Below are 24,141 nucleotides of genomic sequence, written 5' to 3'. Positions count from 1 at the left end.
GGACAAATCTAGACATGAGGAGGAACATCTTTAATTTAAGGGTGATGGAACCCTGAAACAGGCTGCCCAGAGGTGGTGGAGTCTCTGGAGACTTCCAAAACCTGCCTGGACATGTTCCTATGTGACCTTCCCTAGGTGACCCTGCCTTGGCAGTGGTGTTGGGACTCTATGACCTTTAGGGGTCCCTCCCGGCCCCTACTACTGTGTGTGTGACACAGCACAAGTCACCATCATCTCTTCTGAAAGGTTTCTGCACATTTCCACTGACAGCAACACCAAAAGAATTGATAGGGAAGAAAACAAAACCTCAACCCAACCCAATTCCAGCAATCCACCTGAGAGTCACAGCCAAATGCATCATGCTCATGGATGCTGTAAGTGGAGCACAGTGGAGGTGGCTGCTCTGTAGTTCCCCAAGGAACAGCTACTGCTTGCAAGAACTAGAATGAAGTCCCTAACAGAGAAGAAGTCTGCAAGATAGAATGGGGGAACTGCAAACCTAAGTATTGCACCTGGTTAAGCTTGCCACAGAAACTGCCTGTGCTTTGCATCTTTCTCTGCATGAAAGGTGCAACCTCCTGGATTTAGTTTCAGCCACTGCTAATTAAAGGCTCAAAGGGCACCTCACAGCCACACCTGGAGAGAGGTCGTACACAAATGGGTATGGGAGAAAAGCAAGGGGATGAATGCACAGCCCTGCAGCTCCTGAAGGAGACATGCTGGACATGATCAAACTGTGTGTGTGTGAGAGACAGTATGGCTTGAATGATCAGCAAAGATAATAGAACAGCTCATACCCACTGCTGCTTTTCAGGGGATGGCAGGGGATGAGCTTTACCTTGTTTGCTTAAAGAGTGCCTGGCAAGAGCACTGAAAGACACAGAGCTGCAAAGCAGAGAGAGGCAAACTGAGTCCCAAATCTGCAGTCTCTCTGCCTGCCAATCTGACATGTGGGGCTCCAGAGCCAGAGGGGTCTGCGTTAGCACCGGAGACTACAATAACACTTTAATCTATTGTCTCTCAGAAGGGTTTTTAATGCTCTCTGACAGTTTACTCCATAGATTTTACAGGCTGTCTTCATTCCAAGCATCCTGCAGTTTGACCAGACAGTGATCTTTTTACATAATGGATAATATCCATGAAAGAAACCATGAGTCCTATGAGTCTTGGGGAAAAAATGTTTCCTGAGAAAAAAAAGCTATTGGAAAAGATGACTGCGGGTCAAGCTAAATCCAGCAAGCTCCTACTGTTCCTAGGGTGTGCAGTCGTATATGAAGGAAGAGTTTCCTTAGTACTCGAGTCCTGTCTGTATCAGAATTCAATACTAGACTTATAAATGTCAGTGGCTAGCATGGGAACAGATGCAACTCCTCCCAGCTGATTAACATCCCTGACATCTGGAGTAGAGGACAGAATAAACAGAACGAACAGAGGATTTCCTGTTGGGATCGGCTTTTGGGTGACAACTACCAAGATAGAGCAGCTTCGCCTTTGAGAGTGGTACCTCCCCACCTCCTACTCAGCCCTGGGGCTGGTAATTAAGGAATTGGACATTTAGCACTGAATCCCTAGACAAAAACTCCGGTATTTGCTGTATGTCTGCCTGATACCTGTGTGAATACAGAAATCCTTGATCTCAAGAGCTGCACAATGCTCTCTTCCAGGCAGGGATTAAGTTCTCAAGCTTCCTGAATTGAAGAGCTTTGATGCATTTCTTCTGTTCTTTTTAGTGTCCAGGATTAGATGGAAATTAGTCTTTTACCGGGAATCAAGAACTACTTCTTACAACTTTCCTAGCCCCTAGAAGTGGGTATTAAGTATGTCTCCCTCCCCTGGAGTAAGTGCTCCATAATTTTCAAAGAAGCCTCATGAAAAGGTTTCCAGTGGAAGAGAAGAAAAAAGAGGTAAGAGGCTGATCTGATGAGAGACTCCACGGAGGAGCCCTGAAGGGCAGCCACTGCTGGGTTACTTGCACAAGGCTGCCCCGGGCTGTGGATTAGTCATCTGTCTCCTCCTAGCGCTGCTGCTGTGATCCATAAGGCACAGCATGGTGTGCTCCTTGTCCAAGGCTCTACCATACCTGCTGCTGCTCAAAACCACAACAGAAAGTTCTACAGATAGTTCAAACATTTACTCAAAGGCTAATTTACCCCTGACTGGAGTGTGCCAGTGCCCTTCATCTTCAGTGAGGTGATGTGGTAAGGTGCTCTGGTAAGACCTCACCTGGAGTACTGTGCCCAGCTCTGGTGCCCTCAACATAAAAAGGACCTGGTGAAGAGGGTCTGGAACACCTCTCCAAGAAGGACAGGCTGAGGAAGCTGGGGTTGTTCAGTCTGGAGAAGAGAAGACTCTGGGGAGACATAATATCAACCACCCAGTGTCTGAAAGGAGGCTACAAAGAAGGCTGCAAAGGGACTGTTTTTAAAGGCCTGCAGAGATAGGATGAGGAGCAATGGTTTGAAGTTACAGAAGAGTAGATTCAGGTTGGACATTAGGAGGAAGTTCTTTAACATAGGGTTGGTGGATCACTGGAACAGGCTGCCCAAGGAGGCAGTTGAGGCCTCATCCTTAGAGATATTCAAGGTCCAGCTTGATGGGAGTTTGAGCAAACTCATCTAGTGGAGGATGTCTCTAATGACTGCAGGCGGGTTGGACTAGAGGAGCTTTGAAGGTCCCCTCTGATTCAAACCATTCCACAATGTGACACAATACTAAGCTTTGCTGAACTGCTCAACACAAGTGTTGGAAAAGGACACTCACCATGAGAGTGGTGAGAGCCTAGAACGAGTTGCCCAGGGAGGTAGTTGAGGCCCCATCCCTGGAGGTGTTTAAGGCCAGGATGGATGAGGTTGTGGCCAGCCTGATCTAGGGTTGGGTGTCCCTGCCCATGGCAGGGAGGTTGGAACTAGATGATCCTTGTGGTCCCTTCCAACCCTGACTGATTTTATGATTATACTATATGGAAGAGGGTAGGATCAGCAAAGAGTTGTACTCCAGGCCTTTGATTTGCTGTCACCTTCAGTCTGCAGGCAGCTGCTGTGAATAGACTCTGGAGCAATTACAGCTGTCCCTTGTTTAGGCTGTGCAGAAGGGTTGTAAGAGACTCCAGGGCACGCATGTGGACGCTGAAGAAGTCTGTCCCCATGGTCACCTATTCTGCGGGGATTTCCAGCAAGTACTCAGCAGACAACATGAATCCAAGGAGTTTGAAGAGACTCCAGTAGCTGTTACTGCTTCAGGAATGGCATCAGCGTTTTCCTAAGAAGGCACCAAGGGGAATGTTTTCTTATCTGTCCACACGATCCTGTGGTAAAGGCTGGTGAGCAAGCCCAGTATTACATAAAAGGGATGGCTCAGTTAACCATAGAATGCTGTAAGAACTTGCCACATCAAATGGCACCTCCAGAGCATGATTTCCTATGCTTCCTCACTGCTTGTTTCAAGTTTTTTGAGAAGGAACCATGGTAGGTGCCATGAGCTCAAAGTCTTCCCTATTTTGTAACCAGTAAAATCCCAAATAACACGAGGAATGTGTCCTTGTGTTTATCCTTGCTCCTTCCCTTTGTATTGGCCAGACTCTATGATCTTAACATGCTCTAATTTCCCAGAACTGCAGAAATAAAGAAAAGCTGAACACTGTTTGCAAGTCTTGTACTGGGACTGAATACATTTTGTCCCACTCTCATGAAATTAATAAAAAGAAGAGAGGCAGATATTCTTGGATAAAGCCTGCTGTGTGGCTAATGATAACCAGGCCCCTGTTCCTTCCCTGTAGGCTATTAAAAGAGAGAGAAGATGATCTAGTTGGTACCACAATGTTTCCAGCTTTTCTGCTGAGCCAAGTCCCCATCCAACAATGTTGCTCCTCTGGCGAGCCTCTTTATGGGTATATCACTGTACTCTATGCACTGACGTCCCTGCTACCTGACTATGACATAGAATTTCATCTCTTAGAGGGGAAATAAGTTTTGGAGAGGTGCCAGAAAGAGAGGTTGGAAACAACTACCAAAAAAACCCAAACAAATCAAAAAACCAACAACCCAGCTCTGCTGCTCTGATCAGCATTAAAATCACCTTAGCTGCACCACAACAGTGCCTGAAGGACAGCAAGAAAGTACCAGAACAATTTGTCCAAGGTGCCAAAAAGGATCTCAACATACTTATAATGCAGAGTGAAGCTGTCTTGAAATTATTTCAGTGATATCACAGCTGTGGTTGCATTTAGTCAAGTCTCAAAATTACTTTCTCCCAGGATGGAGGCTTGATGCACCGGGACTGAGATAGTCAGGAGGAGGAAAAGTGACTGGAAAAGGATACCTCTTCTTTTGGGGCACTGGATAGGGTTTGTGTTTATAACAGCATTAATCAAGCATGAACACGCTTTGGTTAGCTCCAAAGGACAGAGGTATTTCAGGAATAAACTCTGCATGGCAAACAGCTGGCTACAACTGCTGTAGATGTAGAAGCAGATGGATGTAGATGTAGTCGAAACAAAACCCAGCAGCATCCTGAACAAAACCCAATACCAGGAAAGCCTGTGAAGAATCTTCACAGCATAAACCCCATGAAACTTTTGTTGGGACCAGTTCACCATTATCTCCCCTTTCCTCACCAGATTGAAGGCTCTTTTCCTTTCTTCTGCTATTGTTAGGCTTAACAGTGGCAGAGGAAATACCTGGAATTAAATGTGAGCAATCAGTGGCAATGAAGACGTCTTCATTGATGTGGTGCAAGGCTTGCACTAGAAGGGACCAAGGACTCTGCCAATGAAAGTGATGACAAGAGGGGCTGGTGATGCAAAATGGGCCCAGAGGGTGCCAACTGAATTGCAGATTCTGACTGAGTCACTAATTGGCATGGCAATGTCTCTCAGAGGATGATGTTGAGGGCAATACCAAAGCCAGATGTAGGGTTTGAATCTTCACCCTTTTAGTCAATCAAAGCTTTGCTGCCAAAGCATCTGCTCTAAACCTGTGTTTCTGAACTCAAATATTCAAAGCACTGCCAGCCTTACAAACCTCACTGATAAGTCCACAGAGCTAATTGCTCTGTTTTGCCACACTGAGTGCAAACACCCATCATGGTGTTTGTTAGGAGTGCAACCTAAGCACAACAGTCACCAAACAGAGGCTCCAGAGAGAAGGAATCTCTTCTGTTGCCCTTCTTGGTTTCATTGCATGAACAATGCTGCATTAAAATCTCCATGCAAAGACAATAAATGAAGTCTGTTGCAAAAATAATCTTTGCAGGACAGATGGATTTTTCTCAGGCTCTACACTGCGGAAGAAGACCTTCAAACCTTTTTCACTGAATTCAATAAGTCAGGAAGAGGAGATGCTTCTCATGTCAAAATCAACATGCACTGGAGCATTTCTCTTAGAAGGAAAGACAGAGAGACCTGGGACTGTTCAGTCTGGAGAAGAGGCGGCTGGGAGGAGACTGTATCAAGGACTACCAATATCTGAAGGGTGGTTCTCAGGAGGATGGAACCAGGCTCTTTTCAGTGATAACCACTGACAGGGTGAGGGGCAATGGATGTAAACTCAATCACAGGAAATTCCATCTCAATATAAGAAAAATATTTTTTTTTACTGTGAGGGTGTCAGAGGCCTGGAGCAAGCTGCCCAGAGAAGTTGTGGAGTCTCCTTCTCTAGAGTTCTGCAAAACCCACCTGGATGCATTCCTGTGTGACCTGCCTTAAATGGTCCTGCTTTGCAGGGGGGCTGCCCTTGATGAGCTCTGGAAGTTCCTTCCAACCCTTAGACAGGCTTGGACAGATTCACTCTGTGCTGGGTCAAGAACTGGCTGGATGGCCAAGCCCAGAGAGTGGTGGTGAATGGTGCCACATCCAGCTGGCAGCTGTCACCAGTGGTGTGCCCCAAGGATCAGTGCTGGGCTCAGTCCTGTTCAACATCTTTACTGATGATCTGGACAAGGGGATTGAGTCCAGCATCAGTAAGTTTGCAGATGACACCAAGCTAGGAGCAGCTGTAGATCTGTTGGAGGGTAGGAGAGCCCTGCAGAGGGACCTAGACAGGCTGGATGGATGGGCAGAGGCCAATGGGATGAGATTGAACAAGGCCAAGTGCAGGGTTCTGCACTTTGGCTACAACAACCCCAAGTAGCACTACAGGCTAGGGACAGAGTGGCTGAGAGCAGCCAGACAGAAAGGGACCTGAGGACACTGGTGGATAGTAGGCTGAAAATGAGGCAGAAGTGTGCCCAGGTGGCCAAGGGAGCCACTGGCATCCTGGCCTGTATCAGGAACAGTGTGGCCAGTAGGACGAGAGAGGTTATTCTGCCCCTGTACCCAACACTGGACAGGACACACCTTGAGTGCTGTATCCAGTTCTGGGCTCCTCAGTTCAAGAGAGATGTTGAGGTGCTGGAAGGTGTTTGGAGAAGGGCAGCAAGGCTGGTGAAGGGCCTGGAGTACAAACCCTATGAGGAGAGGCTGAGGGAGCTGGGGGTGTGCAGCCTGCAGAAGAAGAGGCTCAGGGCAGAGCTCATTGCTGTCTACAACTACCTGAAGGGAGGCTGCAGCCAGGTGGGGTTGGGCTCTTCTTCCAGACAATGAGCAACAGAAGAAGGGGACACAGCCTCAAGTTGTGGCAGGGAAGGTCTAGGCTGGATGTTAGGAGGAAGTTGTTGGCAGAGAGAGTGATTGGTATTGGAATGGGCTGCCCAGGGAGGTGGTGGAGTCACCATCCCTGGAAGTGTTCAAGAAAAGCCTGGATGAGGCACTTAGTGCCATGGTCTGGTTGACTGGGCAGGGCTGGGTGCTAGGTTGGACTGGATGATCTTGGAGGTCTCTTCTAACCTGCTTGATTCTATGATTGATTCTATGAATTCTATGATCCTGTAGTTCTGTTTAGAAGATCTGTGAGCTCAATGCCATGAAATGCAAGTTTGCAAGGTCCCCAAAAGGGACACACCACTGCGTATGAAAAGCAACTACACCGTGCTAAGGTATCTATGGTTTTTGCAACTAAACTTCTTCCTCAAGCTTGTGCAAATACAAACTGTGCAGCACAAAGAGTTCATCTGAAATAGAAACGTCTCTGTCTGTTAGAAGAACATTCAGGAGAAGCCTTCAATCCTGTCAGCTACCATCTACGAGGCTTTTTTTTGCTTGTTTCATTTTGTGTGGGAACGACGCTGGTCGCAGAACAAGTGACAAAAAGGGTACCACCGAATGAAAACTCCAGCCACTTTCTAAAACCTGTCAGAGCTGCTAGAACTAACACCTCCAGTTCTCAGGGCTGCAGTGTTAAACCAATCCAATTTGCATGATGCCTTGGATGGATGATATTTGCTTAGCTGTGTTCCTCTCCAGTTGAACGGCGTTAGAAGATTGCTGTTTCTCCCTTCGATATTTCCAATCATCAGTATTTAAAGCCCTTCCTTGTTTGAGCTTTGTTCACTGGGAACTGACTGGAGTCAAGCTGAGCTGTAAGGATTTTTTTTTTTTTTTAAACAACCTCACTGGAGTTTAAAAAAAAAAAAAAGAAAGAAAGAAAAAGAAAAGCAAAAAGAAAAAGAAAAAGAAACCAAAAAAAAGCCCCAAACAACAAACTGGAAAGGAAGCATTTCTCTGCAGCTTAATTATGTGTATTTAAAGCTCCAGTAGAGCTGATAATGTTATTTAAAAGCTCCTCTCTACTAGGGAAGTTACAAATATAGCCTGAATTGCTGTAATGGAAGGGACTCCAGAACAGCTCATACTTCCCTTTTTAACCTGAACTTTAGTGTCGACAGCACAGGGTGTTCTGACCATCTAGAGGTTTTCCCCCATGAATTGCCCTTAAAAAAACCCTTGTAACATGGGATACAGACAACAGGATTCCAGCTTTAACCTTCATCTCCAGTGTGTTTATATTTCTAATTCATCCACAGGGAACAGTTTATTACTTTTATCTGAAGATGACCAAAAGCAAGTTGGAGTAATTGTAGGCACATGATACTCAACTGGTGCAAGTTACCCAAGGACAGATTGATTCACAGTATCATACAATGCACTGGGTTGGAAGGGACCTTTAAAGGTCATCTAGTTGAAATCTCCTGCAATAATTAAGGGCAGTCCCAACTTTGGCCCTATTGCTCAGGGCTACTTCAAGCCTGAGCTTGAATGCCTTCAGGGACGGGGCCTCAACCACCTCCTTCAGCAACCTGTTCCAGGGCTTCATCATCCTCATAGTAAAGAACTTCTTCCTAATGTTCCATCCAAACCTACCCTGCTCCAGTTTCAAACCATTGCACCTTCTCCTAGTGCTACAGGCCCTTGTAAACAGTCCTTCTCCAGCTCTCCTGTAGGCACCCTTCAGGTACTGGAAGATCATTGTAAGGTCTCCTTGGATTTTCTCCAGGTTGAACAATCACAGATTCACAACCCCAACTCTCTCAGCCTGTCTTTGTAGGAAAGGCACTCCAGCCCTCTGATCACCTTTGTAGTACTCCTCTGGACCCTGTCCATCAGGTTCAGGTCCTTCCTGTGTTGAGGGCCCCAGTGCAGTCTCAGCAGAGCAAAGCAGAGTGGCAGAATCACCTCTCTCAATCTGCTGCCCAAACTTATCTTGATGCAACCCAGGTTGCGACTGGATGCCCCTCTTCAAACTATGACACAAAGAAACCTGTAGCTGAGGAACTCAGGATTCTAGAGACTCACATCCACCCACAGTTGCCCTGCCACTTGCAGTGAAGTGGTGTTACCTCCAGCTACTATATCTTAAAAAGGATGCAGAAGATTTCATTTCCCCACTCAATGTGGGCAACATCACTGCCAGAGAGCTGGTACCCATCTCCCTCCTTATACCCCACAGACTCAGCTGCCCCTCCGCAACAGCACTTACAGAGAGCTGTACTCAGAGCATCAAGAATATAGAATAGCCTATCTGCCTTCAAAGAAGTCCTGCAGAATTAAAGCCTACCTAAGAGGACTCATGTTCTGTTCCATGCCTGCGGGGCTCTTCCCTCTCCAAACACATCTGAGCTTTCTGTGACATCCAATCCCCACTCCTGAGAGTCTGTGGTTAATAAACTGTGCAATGCCACAATATGCTGCTCATAACCAACAGCTCACAGGTCTCCTGGAGTCGGTTGCTTCAGTCTTTAGCACTAACTTTCTTTAGCCTAGATGGAGAATGCCAATTCAGCGGCGAGATGCTGTTGAGACCATTAGTGAGATTGCATCTGGAGAACTGCAACATGAGCCAAAATCTAAATTAATTCCAAACTCCAAAGCCCACAATGGCAACAACACAAGGGTCCAACAGCCAGCAGTGCTGATCAATAGCCAGAGCCACATTCATCAGTATCATCAACTGGCTTAAGAAACTGCTTACCTGTGAGGAGAGTATGGGTCAAAGCAGGTCTTGGTGACTTCTGTGATCTCTGGGTTACAGCATTCCCCACCGTCGAAGTTGTACCTCTCGTAATTACAATCCATGTCACACACCCCGTTCTGCTTCTTCTTGTTGAAGAGCGTGTGGCGCACGTGCCGGCAGTCTCCGCCGTCGTACCCGGTCAAGGTGTGGTTGCATTCAGGGTCACAGTTCTCGTCCCCGATCTTGCTGATGTCACAGTTGGCCAGGATGAGTCGGTGGCGAAGGGAAGAGTTCTTCACCTCCAGCACCTCCAGCTCCCAGGTGATGTTGTAGCGGCTGAAAGCCTCGTTTAGATGCTGGTGCTGGAACTCGATCTGCTGCCGGCTGACGGTGGGGTTCTGGTGCTTGTCGTCGTAGAGGTTTACCACACGGTAGCGAACGACTTTGTTGCGGCGGAAGCTGGGGAGCTTGTTGTAGCTGGCGATGACATCTGTGTTGTCACAGACTGTCTGGCCACAGACAGGAGGCTCCAGGCTGGTATCCAGCAAATAGCCATGATGATAGCTGAACTTGCTCTGAGGACTGCTGCCATCCTTCATGGGAGACCAGGTGCTTTTCACATTCAGTAAACTGTCTTGAAGAACTAGCTGAGGTAGAGGCATGTCCTGCCTGTGAATTGCCTGGCCCATGTCCAACAAGATCTCCTCCTGAGACCGGGCTGTCCTCCAGAGGCTGAAGTGCTCTACATAACCCCGATAGTTCTGGTTCAGGGCATTTCCTCCAACCATGAGCACCTTACACTTCAGGGTCAGCAGACTGAAGACGCTGCCCACTTGCTCTCCACTTGTGGCCACCTGGGCACCATTCACATAGAGTTTCATGAGGTGCCCATCGTAGGTGGCAGCCAGGTGCACCCACTGGTTGGGGAGGTAGCTGCGATGTGCTGCAATGGTGGTTACTTTGCGAGCACGGTCCGTCTTCAGAGAGAAGAAATAGCGGGGGTCTCTATTCCCCTGGTCACTGACGGTGTTAATCCCCAGGACCCATCCTCGGTCACGGGAGGTGTAAGAACATTTGTCATACAGTCCTAAGTGCCCCCAAAAAAGAAATATGGATAAATAAGGATGACAGAATACAGAAATTAGTCTTTAAAGTGTATAAATCTCTCTCGCGCTCGCTATGTATATACACACACTCACCTACGTCTGTTAGAAAGTTAGGGTAAAGACACTAAATCATCCAGTGGATGACTGTGGGAGGTCATGTTAAGACTTGATAGTAAAGGTCAAGACTTGCCAGTGGTGTGTACAAATGGGATTCTCCTTTCCTGACTAGAGACCAAAACTCCTGCAAATTCCTACCAGCAAAACATTGCCATGTGCGTTTAGTTCTTACCTTCAGAGAAGCCATACATCGCTGGTTGAAAACAAGAACTACCCTGTGATCATAGGCTTGTTTTGGTTGGAATAGAGCTTTAAGGTCATTGAGTTCAACCATTAGGTCAACACTGCCAGCTCACTACCAAACAGTGTCCATCAGCACCACATCCAGTCATCTTTTCACACCCTCAGTGACTTCAGCACTGACCTGGGCAGCCTGTTGCAGGGGCTGATGACCTGTCTGGGGAAGAAATTATTCCTCATGTCAAGCCTAAACCTCCCTTCGGGCAGCTTGAGGATGTTATCCCTTGTCCTTGTTCCACTTGTTCCTTGGGAGAAGAGATCTATCTCCTCCAAGCTCCTTTCAGGCAGTTGTAGAGAGCAAGAAGGCATTCCCTGAGCCTCCTTTCCTGCAGACTGAACAACCCCAGCTCCCTCAGCTGCTTCTCACAAGACTTGTGCTCTAGACCCTTCACCAGCTTTTTAAAGTCTGGAGAACTAATCCTTACTGATCTCACTCATACCATTGGACCCTGAGAAGAAATAAGCATAACATCTAAGTACTGCACAAGCACTGAGCAGCTGCACTAATCTCGGTAAGTACAAGCACACAAATCCTCCAGGGAGTGAATGGGATGTGTCCAGGCTACCATCAAATTCATGCACAGTAAAAACCAGTATATAATGGTATGCTGGATGTACTGAACAAGGTATGCACCACAGCTGAAAAGGGCAAGAAGCATGCATGGATGGACACACACATTCAGAAAGATTCCTGGCTCCTCACACAGTTACTAACAATTTAGTGCGCTGCAGGGATATAATTATGGGAACTGATCATTAGGGCGCTAATGATTTCTCTCATACAAAGTGTGGATCCACACCTATGGCTCTCTCAAGCAGTCTTCAGACAGCTCCAAGCTGTGGGAAGAGCCCACTGCTTCTCAGTTTGAGACAGGAGGTTTGGCAAGCTAAAGAGGCATTTCCATCTCCCTGTTCTGAAGGGCCAAGGGCTGCAGGGACACACCTCAACGGAAAAAAGCAATCGTTAGAGCCTTCAGCACCAAACGGCCTCGCTACTATCAGCACGCAGAAAACAATCCTTCCCCCAAGCCTCCACTTCCAAAAGCCTAGAGGAGAAATCATAAATCTCTGGCAGTGCAGTCCTCTTGAAAAGACTAAATATCCCCTTACCTCACCCCTGCACCCTAACCCTCCCAGCACTACAACCAAACAACATCTTCTGCTTCTGACTCAGTTGCTCAACAGCCATCTGTTAACAATCACTCATTAACAGCCCAGTCTTGTCTCCTATCGACAGAGCAAAGGTTACAGGAGCATTCGCTCTATTTTCCCTCCCCTCTCCTAGCACCTACCTTCCCCACTCTCTTCACACCCTTCCTCTCTCCTCCTCCTCCTCCGCTAGTAAAAAACAGCCTTCTCATGGGAAAGTTAAAAAAAAATCAAACAGGCCTTTCCCCCCCCCTTTTGTTCCCTTCTTCTCTTTTCTTTTCCTTACTCCCTCTCTCTTTATTTCTTTCTTTCTATCTTTATTTCTTTTTTCTTTCTTTCTTTCTTTCTTTCTTTCTTTCTGTCTTTCTTTCTTTCTTTCTTTCTTTCTTTCTTTCTTTCTTTCTTTCTTTCTTTCTTTCTTTCTTTCTTTCTTTCTTTCTTTCTTTCTTTCTTTCTTTCTTTCTTTCTTTCTTTCTTTCTTTCTTTCTTTCTTTCTTTCTTTCCCTTCCTCCCTCTCTTTCTCTTTCTCTCTTTCTCTTTCTTTCTGTCTTTCTGTCTTTCTTTCCCTTCCTCCCTCTCTTTCTCTTTCTTTCTCTCTTTCTCTCTCTTTCTTTCTTTCTGTCTTTCTGTCTTTCTTTCCCTTCCTCCCTCTCTTTCTCCTTCTTTCTCTCTTTCTCTCTTTTTTGGTATTTTTTTCCTCCTGCAGGCTGGTATTTTGCTAGGGACTCTGAGCTCCCCCTTTTCCTGTTTCCTTTGGAAGAGAGATCCCAGGGTTCAGAAGGTAATGTGTTTATTCATCTGTAGGGCGCACTCAGTTCAAAACCTTTTGGAGACCAGCTCCTAGTTTATACTGCTACTTCTGATCAGGAGAAAGGAGAAGAGGAGAAGCAGAGCAGGAAAAAAACAAAACAAAACAAAAAAACATTTACACTAAAAAAAAAACCAAACAAGTATGTTTGCTGGGATGGCTATTTACCTCAGAAATTTGTGCTACGAAAGCCAAAGCCATCAATGACCTTCTGGAGTCTGCTTTTAAAGTGGTTTCTTTATGGCATAAATACTTTTACAAAGCATCTCATTGCAGATATATAAACATCTGCATTTCTATGCAGCTCAAATGTGGGTATTGTCCGGTGACAGTGGGTGGATAATGTTGCAGTGAATGAGAAGGCATCTGGCAGGATGAATCCTTCTTCCAAAGATGTCATTACAAAATAAGTTACAAAAATCTCAACTTATCATGGTAAGACCATCAGAGCTGGACAGACATTTTGCAAGAGGCTGTTTTGCCTGCCAAGAAATGCCAACATGGTGAGAGCAGAAAAAGGGATGCTAGTCCCAACACATCTCTCTGAGAAGCTGTGGGGCTTCAATGCAAGGCCAGGGGGAAGCCCTGGGACTCCCACAGCTGTTTTGATTGCGAGTACAGAAGGTCAACTCATGCTAGCCACGCTCCACACCATCTCCTGCCACCTTTGCCACCCAGTGACCCAATCTGCAAGGCCTGCAAGATAACAGGACAACCGCACACACAATAGCTGCTCCACCTGTTTCTTAAGGCATCCAAGATCCCTGCTGTTGGATGGACAGCTGGAAGCCCTTGAACAGGCTTCTGGGGTCTCCCGCTCTGGGGAAGTCCACCATACAGTCTTCAAGGGTCAAGGATTTTGGCTTTTTGTCCTGACCAGGGCTGGAAATATTCCCCCAAAGAACTAATAAATTATTGTGGAATGGAAACTCAGACTCCGGGCCAGCATTACAGAACATCTTCCTCTCTCTCTCTGAAGTGCTGCATGATGCTAGTGATTGACCTCAGCTGAACAGAGGGAGCTGCTGGAGGAATACTACAGAATAGTAGCAATCCTCCCTTGCCTTTGAGCATTTAAACCCTGATGTGATGCAACGTGTCTTGAGTTTGGCTCAAACAGCTGCCACCAATTCAAGGTTTACAGAGAGCCAAAGGAGGGCAGAAAAAGACAAAAAAACCCAGTGACAATAGGGACACCGCTGAAGATGCCACTATGAAAGCTGCTGAGCTAAAACAGTCTACTATGCCACTTCCTTACATTTTCTAGTTTAGGGCAGAGGTCATTACTGAATCCATGTGCCACGTACAGGATTCTTTTCTCAAACTTTTACTATTACAGACATCCAACTCCTGATGAAAAGATGGACTGAACACAAGCCCTTCAGCTGCAAGACTTGCTTTATTCTTAGGAGAAAAAGAGTGAGGAAAGGGATAAGAAACCCACACTCCCTATAACTTGCAAAGTCCTACCAGCTCTTGATGACCTTCTTTTGCTTATAGGCTGCACCTACTTTTCCAATCCTTTGCTTACTTTTGGCTGCAGACTAAGAATCCTCTGGCTAAGGGAGTGTCACTTTTCTGTTTTGTCCCCAGCACAATGAAACTAATTTCAGCTGGGACTTGGGATGTCATAATAAAAGAATTTATTACTTCTTCTATGACAGCTAATAAGGGCAAAGCTATTGGAAGAGGGACACGAGAAATAATTGCCAGAACTTCTGAAAACTGAATAATTTGCTGTTTTCACAATTTACTTCAATTTAGTAAAAGGTTCCATGGCCATGAGTTATTTTGCAGACGTAATTAAGAACACTTTAAACAAGAAGAGGCCTCTTTTACCCCAAACAAGGCTGGTCTTGAGCAAAATCACAATGGTTGACACTCCAAATTTCCAAGTTCAGCTGTGACCGCAACCAGCATTTACATGAAAAAACATACAGAGTTTAGATTCTCATTTACACTCAGGATGCTTTACAATAATGTGGTGAAGGACATTTTTAGCTACTTCATATCCTTTAACAAACCAAGAGTGGTGTAAAGAGGCCTCATGGTAAATGAGACTCAAGCCCAGTGACTGTAAAACCGCAATTTGGCGACTATGCCTGAAGTTTCCGAGCCAAGAAATGGTGTGAAATAAAACTGATGTTTGTTTTCCCCACAGCAATTAGATTAAAAAAATATGTACAAGTTTCATACAGCAGCAAACAGTTTTCCTCACTTCTGCTTGCCCTGAGCTGCTAAGAAAGGGATGGAGCTACAGCTGAGAAGAACACTGACAGCCCTTCTAAATCCTGAGCCTGGATGGTTTTTCCCCTGTTCTGTTCTTGAAACCCAAGGGCTTACAACATTATCTTTCACTAAAAAAAAGAGAAGAGGTGCTAGCTGGCTTTCCAGTAAGAGGCACTGGTAACCTTCTCTTCCCACAAAGGGGTGAGTCACCCTAGAGGAGTGCCTGAGCAGTGTGAGATGCCACGTTCCTGTGTGCATGGTCAGAGACAGCCTTTGATGGCCCACCAGGCTCCCTCTGGCCCCGTGATGTTTGTCCCTTATAGGAGAAGGAAATTCCTAGGCATCAAGAGCAGGGAAAGCTGGAAAATCAAACGCCAGAGGTCAAAAGCCAAACGTGGAAAACCAGAAATACAGTCTCTGTCAGTGCTTGACATGTGAAATCTCTGCTCTCTGGCCACTCATCCTCAACTGCTCCCATACACAACTGTGCCCCTGTCTTCTTCCAGGAGACCCTAACCTAAGCCAGTGTATAATTCACATCCCCAGGGCTTTGCCGGGGACCTTGATAGAATCACATCCTCGTGTGACTACTGTGTGCCTGACAGGGTTTGGCAGCAGGAGCCCAGCGTGCAGCATCAGCTGCTGAGCTTGTGGAACAAAGTCCTGGGTGAGTACCGGAGGCCCTCCCGTAGCCACGCTCCTGAGGCTGAGACGGGAGCAGATGTTTATCAGCAGCAGCCACAGAGAAATGGGAACTCACAGCTAGAGGCTGTAGCTGCTGGAGTCATCAGTAGCACCGTGGGCAGAGTTTGAAAGGGGAGAGGCCGAAGTAGCCCCTGCGAGCTGCTCTAATCCACTTGAATATTATCAATAACAGACGCCAGACCTCCCTCCCTCCTTCCCTCCTTCCCTCCCTCCCTTCAGCGCCCTGCTCACGTCTGGCTCGCAGCAGCCTCCCTGCTAAGCAGCCACAGAACTACCTGCGAATGTCATTCTCTAGGACGGAAGTTTCCTCATTTTGCTGAGCAATGGGAAGCAAAAGGAGAAAAAGGGGGGGAAAAAAAAGAAGCCTTGTTATGCTTTCCTTTCCAGGAGGGTGAGGCTGGGGGAAGGGGAAGCAGGAGGTCAGCCTGACTTTGAACACATCAGGTGTGCTGTGGAGCCCGTCACAGCCGCGCAAGGCAGAACGGAAAACAGTGCCCTGCACTTCTGAAAGTTGGCCGTGCCTGTTTGGCTGGGAGACTCCAACCAGAGGTGACAGGACTCAGTTATGAAAGGGGAATTTAGGTCAACAATCAAAGCTGCAGTCAGGGGGCCCAAGAACAGGGAGCTAAAGGTTGGGGCTGTTTTTTTTCTTTAGCATGCTTTAATCGTTTAGTATCAAAGCACAGAGGAACGCTTGAAAGAGCAAATATTCTACAGGAACCTATAGAAAGCTTTTATCTGTCCAGAGGAAAATAATTAAACCCGACAGATTTGGGTTAAGTATCCCCATGTTCCATGCAATTGGATAAGTCAGCGAAGATCCACTGGAGCAGTCCTTGAGTTCTGCGCTGGATATTTCATGGTGTGACGTTGAACCCAATATAGTTTTACAAAGGGAAGAAATAATCTCTCCTTTCCTTTGCCATGCTTCCCCCAGCCCCCACTTCCTTCCACAATAGTTAAATAATTCAAAGTTCAGAGTACTTAAGGCAGCATCTCTGTCTATATCATTTCCAGCACCGTTATAAGAGGCCTCCTGAGGTCACCCCTTGAGACAAAGAGTGGCCCAAGGAAACCACCTGAGCCTCACTCAGGTGGCAATGTACTAAAGAAAGCAAAAAGGGAATCTTTGTTGCTGCTGTCCATCTAGCTGAATTCACACCAGATATTTACAAGCTATCCAACACGACTCAGATCTGAGACAAGACAGAGGTTTTAGATTTTTTTTTATGTGGAAGACAAGATCTTAGTGCAGAAATAGAGTCTGATAAAGCTATGCCTATTTAATGTTGAGAATTTGGCCCAAGGCTCTCTGCAATATCATAGAATCATAGAATCAACCAGGTTGGAAGAGACCTCCAAGCTCATCCAGTCCAACCTAGCACCCAGCCCTAGCCAGTCATCTAGACCATGACACTAAGTGCCTCATCCAGGCTTTGCTTCAACACCTCCAGAGACGGAGCCTCCACCACCTCCTTGGGCAGCCCATTCCAATGCCAATCACTCTCTCTGGCAACAACTTCCTCCTAACATCCAGCCTAGACCTGTCCTGGTACAACTTGAGACTGTGTCCCCTTGTTCTATTGCTGGTTGTCTGGGAGAAGAGACCAACCCCCATCTGGCTACAACCTCCCTTCAGGTAGTTGTAGACAGCAATGAGGTCACCCCTGAGCCTCCTCTTCTCTTTATTTCATTGCAATTAAGCATTAAATTGCACATACATGCTGTACTGTTTCTGAAATTCCCAGTCACTCATATGCTCCACAGCTACCTTGAAGTCTGAAAACAGGGAGGTGAGAACAGTCAAAACAGCAAAGCACAAATTTGTAGTGGCTGGTTAGTTATGAACATTACATAAATCCTTCCCTTCTGATAACAAAATCATGTAGGCTGCAACAGAGCAGCCACTGGCATGGACAATCATATTAGTGACACTTCACTGAGCCTATTGTGAGAGTACACCCACTAACAGTATAGAAGAGCTTACTGCAAAAAGACCTGCTAGGCTGGGCTTAGCAAGAAATTATTAGGCTGTGGGGATTTTGAGGTGTAAGTGAACACACAACACTGCATAAGCAGATGGCACAGAGCAGTGAGCTTCAGTCCTTGTAGTATTGTGGCAGGGTCATCCTTGGACTGGGTACTGGCTTTTGCAAGGGCTCTTTTGTCTAAGTGTCAGCGTAAACAAGCACTAGTGGGAAGGTTGGCTTCTTATCTAGATCTCCCCAAGCATTTCACAATAAAGCTGCAGAACCAGTGGAGACTGGTACTTGGTTAACAAACTGGCTGTTTATGATCTAAGAACTAGGTTTAGGTGGGCTTCTAGTTGGATAGCAAAAAGCACATCCTTCACAAGGGTCCCTTCTATAAAGTCTGGGACCATGGGAACATTCCAGAGCACAAGGGTAAGGATTTTCTAATCTCTACACAGTATCTCCTGCCTTGTTTCAAAAACAACTGAGTATTCTTGGTTGAAGCTTGGAAAGTCAGTATGTGTCCATGTTATCAGCGAGAACCATAACACACGCAGACACGTGTATTAAGATAGTCCAGGCAGGCTTCCCCTGGAAACTACTAAGTCATAAACCCTGCAGCCATCAGCATATTCCTTCAGAGAACCACTGGTGTCTGTCACAAATGTGGGAGGCTTTAATTCAGGATTGATTCAGACAAGAACTCAGGTTGGGGGTTACCAGTTTCAGACATTCTAGTGTGGCCCACCAAATCTAATGTTTATGAAAACTCAGGCACCCTTCAAATCCAGGGAATGGAAAGAGCTCAGTAACCTTGTTGGTTTGGCTCCAAGGGACCTTAACACACCTCTCCACTTCCAAGCTTATCTATGCCAGCTGAGCAGCAGAACCAGGTTATGGATTAACCACCCCATTGTAGCTGAGGCAGGTATTCACCTTCAGAGAAACCCACCACTAGCAGCCCTCTCACTTTGAAAGCAGATGCTGCAAAACACAAGGGTACATATCAAGAGGCACACATGAAAACCATCCAACTTCCCCAGGAGCCTGCACAACACACACAAAACTGGATGCACACACAAACCTGCAACAAAAAAGGACACAAATACAGTGGCAGAGCAGCAGAAGGGGCGCTCTGCATGCACAGGTGAATGTACGTGCTGGCCAGAACATACATTACCTATGCTGCCACATCTCCTCCTCCTCCTCCTTCCTGCACTATCAGCCAAATACTGATTAGCTATCAAAGTTCTACAAAGAAATTTGTGCATGCTAATGTGGAGTGGCTTCCCTCTTGTTTGCAAGAGGTGAGAGTAAACACAGAGTATCTGCTACGGAAGGAAAAGACACGTACGTACCACAGCTTCCAGGCAATCTAGATGATAAAGTGGCATTTCTGGCTTCTTTTGGAATATAGCAGAGAGAGAATTGATCATAAACTGGGTCAAGATAGGTCAGCATACCTCAGAGCAGATCAGATGGCCAGAGCATCCCAGGAGGAAACATTCTCCTGGAAGGATTATTAGGGGCACATCTGTGCCATCAGATGACCGTGCACAATACCCATCAGCTCACTGGGAGTTCAATATGGCATTTCCTTTCACAATGTGCTTTGTGCCTGACAAGCACTGCAAGTCAATCAGCTGCAGAGCAGCCAGGCCCCTAGACTACTGGAAAATTGCCCAGGATGCTGTCCTGCAGAACCCCTTCCATGGCCAGAAACGTGGAGCAGCAAGAAATGGAGGTCTATGCCTGAGACCGCTGTGGCGCTGATCAAAATACACAGCCAGGACTGAAAGGGGGACAACAACACAGCTTGTTTTGCTTTTTAGAATTCCCTTGTCTCTGACCTTTACAGCAGCTTTAGGGCAGCACTGGAGCCAGCTGAGCAGTTACTACTCCCAGCTGCAGAGAAAAGAGCTTTTACACCATTGCACAATGCATGTGTGGTTGTGGGGGGAGGTAGGTTAGGGCTAGAGAACAAAGGAGGAAATCTAGTGGCACCTAAATCAAACATTATGATCAATGAGGGAGTGGGAAGAGGACCTGGGGAGCAGGGACAACCTTACAACCTTTGCAGGATCAGACAGATGGCCAACATCCACATTATTACAAAAACAAAACAAAACCCAAAAATTCCATGAATGCAAACTAGGGCACCCTGCGAGGAGACTGTAAAAATCACATCATGATAGCTTAGGCTTGTCTTTGTAATTGAGGGGCATTTCCACATGAAACAGTTCTAGTTATTTAATTGGATTTTGAGAACATTCTTGGGCAGATACTTTGTGAGTGCAAAACGGAGCAGTTGCAGTGCACTTACACTGATATACACCAAGCAAGGTCTTGGCTGCAGTGAGAATTAAGTATCTTACTGTAAAAATATCTCAGATCTTATCCAGACTCAACTATCTCACTGAGTCTGCCTTTCCCATACGACTGCATCTTTTCTGTCCTGACAGAAATAACCAAGGAGCTCACCAACCTTAAAAGAACCAACTCCCATGGACGCCCAGACCGGCACACAGCAACAGCAGGCAGGAGGGAACTGATCCTGTCTGTTTTCTGCTGTCGCTTTGAAAGGGATCTAAGCTCTCTCTAATCATGACTATTTCATGCCTCAAATTCCCTGTTCCATACTTGCATACAAGTTCCAAACCCATACAGAAACCACAGAGATATTTCTGCTTTCTAGGAAACATCCTGCTGAAAAAAAAAACCCAACCCTGCCTTTCTAACGTGATATAGCTATTAGAGTATGCATTCCAGATAGGCTGGAGTCACCACATACTAACCAGAAGTATATAATTTTAGAGCTCTATTTTTCTGCTCAGTTTGAATCCAATTCCATTTGTTTTGCTATGATTTTCCTCCTGGAAATACCTGAGCCTGTGTTTGTGCACAGCAAATATCAGTGATCACTTGATATCTGTGAGCACACATAGACAGACATCTAAAAGGCAGTCCTCACACAGATACTCACAAGAGCTTAGGAGCACACAGAAACAAATTCACACCTATTAAACCAAAGGCCTTTGCTGAAAATTCAGCCTCTAGTTCTTAAAGGACAAGATGGGACAGCGATGGGCAAACCTCCAAGAGGTCATAATTCTACTTGGCTTTCCGTAAGCATTGCCAAAGTCAAATGCTTCTCAGAAGTAATTGACCTTCTCAAGTCTGCAGAACTGGGAGAAAAATGTAAAAGAAACAAGCTACCTTGGAAAATTTTTGGCAATTCTTGTGTTTAGCTGAGCAGCAGGAAATATCATATGTCCAACCTTCCTTGTGTTATTTCAGCCCTTCCACTTCTGGTTAAATTTGGAACCAAAGAAGTGAAGACTAACAAAACAGCATGCACATGTACTGCCTCCTCTGTGCACAGCCCAGGCACACATCTGCACATGGGTTTCAGGCAGCAGACTGCTGCATTTTGAGCACTTGGCTTAAGCTGGGATTTTGAGGAACAGGCTCTAGCTGGGGATGGCTCAAATGAAACAAAATCCTGCCGCGGAACACTAATTACCTTCAGTGAGGCTTTGGTCTTTATTTTCTGTTTGCAGCTCAGCCAAAGTCACAGGAGTGACATCATTTCAGCATACAGCCTACCCACCACTCTGGACTGCTCTTCTGCCCCGAGATTGAGACCCACCACCCAGCAAGGAGACGAGAGGCAGAAGTAACCCCAAGCTATCTCGTTCACATCTTCTGTTTTTAATGAACGTCTGCTCTGACAGCTCCACAGCCCTGGCCCTGCCAATATTCCAGCTTCCAGAGGGAAATCCTGATTCTGCTCCCCAGAGCTTGCAATCTGAAGGTAAATTCTTGGCTTGGTCGAAGCCAACATTAAAACTTTTACTACCTTCAACGAGAAAAAAAAATCAGCCTTCTTTTTCTGTTTGTCTTCAGACTGGCTGGACACACTGGACTGTTTTGAAGGGGGAAAGCCAAGCTGTTGCTAGTTAAAGGTGACAACATCTAAGCAGCACATGAAAGTCAGCCTGACAATTCAACTACAGTGACGTCCAGGAGACCCTACAAAGAGCTAGAAATATCCTGCCAGTGTCAAGGAGAATCCATCCAAACACTGGAGAATCAAAGGAAATCAGCATCCTCCTGCTACCTGTGCTTTGCTCTTGGTGTCAGCTATTTTTACATTGATAGCTGAGGACCCCAGACCCACCTGATGTTAGAAGCAGGCAAGACACAACATGGGTGGGGACTGAATCAACTCCTCCTTTAAAGAACTTGTGATGTGGAAAAACCCTGAACTTGTATTTTAGAGTTCTGGTGACAGATGTTCCATCATTCTACTCAGAAAGGTTATTTCAATGACTGACTACTCTCAGGGCTAAACTCCTCCATTTTCTCTCTGTTCTGAAGCTGCTTAGTCTCTGTAGGCATCTACTGGATTTACACCTATCATCTGCTACTAGATTCCCAACCTCGAATTATCAGCTTAATATTCCTCAAACAAATACTCAGAGATCATAATGATGAAGCCACCTCTTAATCTTCTTTGGGTCAAGCACTGCAAAAGGCTTGCTACAAATCACATAATTATTGTCATTGTTAATTTTTTTTCCCCCTCTAAATCCTCTTTCACACAACATCCTTCTTAAACTCTGGACACCAGACCAGGACAAGTACTTCATCAGCAGCTACTCCTGCGTCACTACAAGGATAACACAACCTCCCCGATCCTCTTCAATGCTTCCTTGTTTACATAGCCAAGGATGACTTTAAACCTTTGGCCACAGCATCACCCTGGCAGCTCACATTGACATGCTTTATCTCTTCCACCGGGCAGTTACTCCTACACATTTAGCTTCCAGGTGAAAGACCCTTCCCCCACCACCCAGCCTTTACATATGACCTGCTGCCCATCTTCCTATATCTATGACTTCACATTTGGCTTTACTGTTTGCATGCTCTCAGATTCTGAAAACACCCAAATGAGAGTCCTGTTTTGGTCATTGTTTACCACTCCCTGAGCTCTGCAACATCTGCAAATTTTACCAGCACTGATTTTAGGTTTTCTTGCAGGTTGTTGACAGAAAATATTAACTAGTAAAGAGCCAAGATCACCTCGTGCTGAACAGGAGGGAATGTGGCCAGAGCAACATTGTTCAGGCAACAGCCCTGTTTTTCAGTAGGGGAAAAGAAATACCTGTGACACTCATGAATATGAGCTTACACAAGCCAAGAGAGAAAAGATGGGACAAACAGATAAACAGGAGATTGGTGAAGATATGCCTCTGTCTTTTTGTCTCTTTGGCATTCCACAGCCTCAGCTTTCAGCGCAGCACAGTGCAGCAGGGACCTAGCACGACCCTGGCTAAGAGGACTGCTGAGCTGAGCAGCTCTTTTTGGTACAATAGAGTGACATTTGCCATTTACAGCATCAGACGTGATCAAAGCGCTGCTCTGATGATATTACCTCATCCTTACAAACAGCATCTCTCTAAGGGCTGCTGAGAATCGTTATTCCACCTTCACAAAGGGAAAGGACAGAGATGAAGGCACCTCAGAGCAACTGCAAAGCGGGAACTAAAATCCCAGAGCCACCTTTGCACCTTCAACCACTACGCCACAAAATGAGCAGCTTATCAGGAGAGGGAGCTTGCTTGCCTCTCTCTCACACAGCAGTTCCATCACTGCTGAAACAAACACCCTTTCTTTTTCCCAAAGCAACTCATTCATCACTGAATGAAATCTCTCCTCTCTTCCCCAAACCACCAGCCAAAAGGAAACCTCTACCCTTCGCAACCGCCTGTTTTCTTCTCTGGCAGCTCATCTCTCTTTCCTTCCCTCGCAGAACATCTTGTTGCAATGCCCTTCTCTAGTAATTTTCCCACAGCCCCTGTGCCTCCTCAGGCCTGCCCTGTCACCAGTGCTTGACAAGTGTCAGAGAAAGCCCATAAAAGCCAGGCTCTGCGAGCTCGTCAGAGCAGAGGACACCATGTGTTGAACACATTGGCAGCCCTCAATAAATAACATCCCTGCTGAACAGCTGGTTGGATTGCTTGGGTTTGGGAGAATGTTGGCCACGCTGCCTACTTACGTGCATCCTCCTCGCTGAGGCACAGCACATCCTCTGCATGGGGAGCAGAAATGCATCACTTTGTGGTGGAGGGCTTGTAGGTCCGAAAATAGGCTTATCTATGCCTTGCCCTGCCTGGACATGTCTCTCTGCCTGCACCAGGGGTAAACGAGCACAAAGGGGCACAACAGACCGGGGCCATAAAGTCAGTTGCCCAGGACACCTGATTGTGTAAGCTCCCACGCGCCCAGCTCGTGCCTGCCTAGTGCTAGGCCCATGTGATTCCCATATTTGGAGTCCAGGCCTGCAGCTTTTGCCTGGTACGGTAAGGTTTGGCTGACTGCCAACCTGATTGGTCATTTTGGTGGCCAATGGGCTATTAATTCTCTACCCACATTCAATAAGTAGGGGTACACAGGCTCACGTGCTTGCTCCCCCACATTGCTTGCTT

The 24,141-nt window shown here is 46.3% G+C and overlaps 1 protein-coding gene across 1 annotated transcript in view; it reads right to left on the bottom strand.

Moving 5' to 3' along the window:
• The window catches only part of PAPPA (pappalysin 1), a 223,080-nt gene that overhangs the window by 182,207 nt on the left and 16,732 nt on the right, over positions 1–24,141 (bottom strand). The window contains exon 2 of the mRNA XM_064171661.1: positions 9,342–10,410. Within this exon, the coding sequence (XP_064027731.1) occupies positions 9,342–10,410 (1,069 nt within the window). The remainder of the gene's footprint in view (positions 1–9,341; positions 10,411–24,141) is intronic.

The sequence above is a fragment of the Pogoniulus pusillus genome, chromosome 35 (assembly GCF_015220805.1).
Source record: "Pogoniulus pusillus isolate bPogPus1 chromosome 35, bPogPus1.pri, whole genome shotgun sequence".
Lineage (NCBI taxonomy): Eukaryota > Metazoa > Chordata > Aves > Piciformes > Lybiidae > Pogoniulus > Pogoniulus pusillus.
The sequence above is the reverse complement of the archived record's forward strand: the minus strand, read 5'-3'. Positions and strand labels throughout refer to the sequence as shown.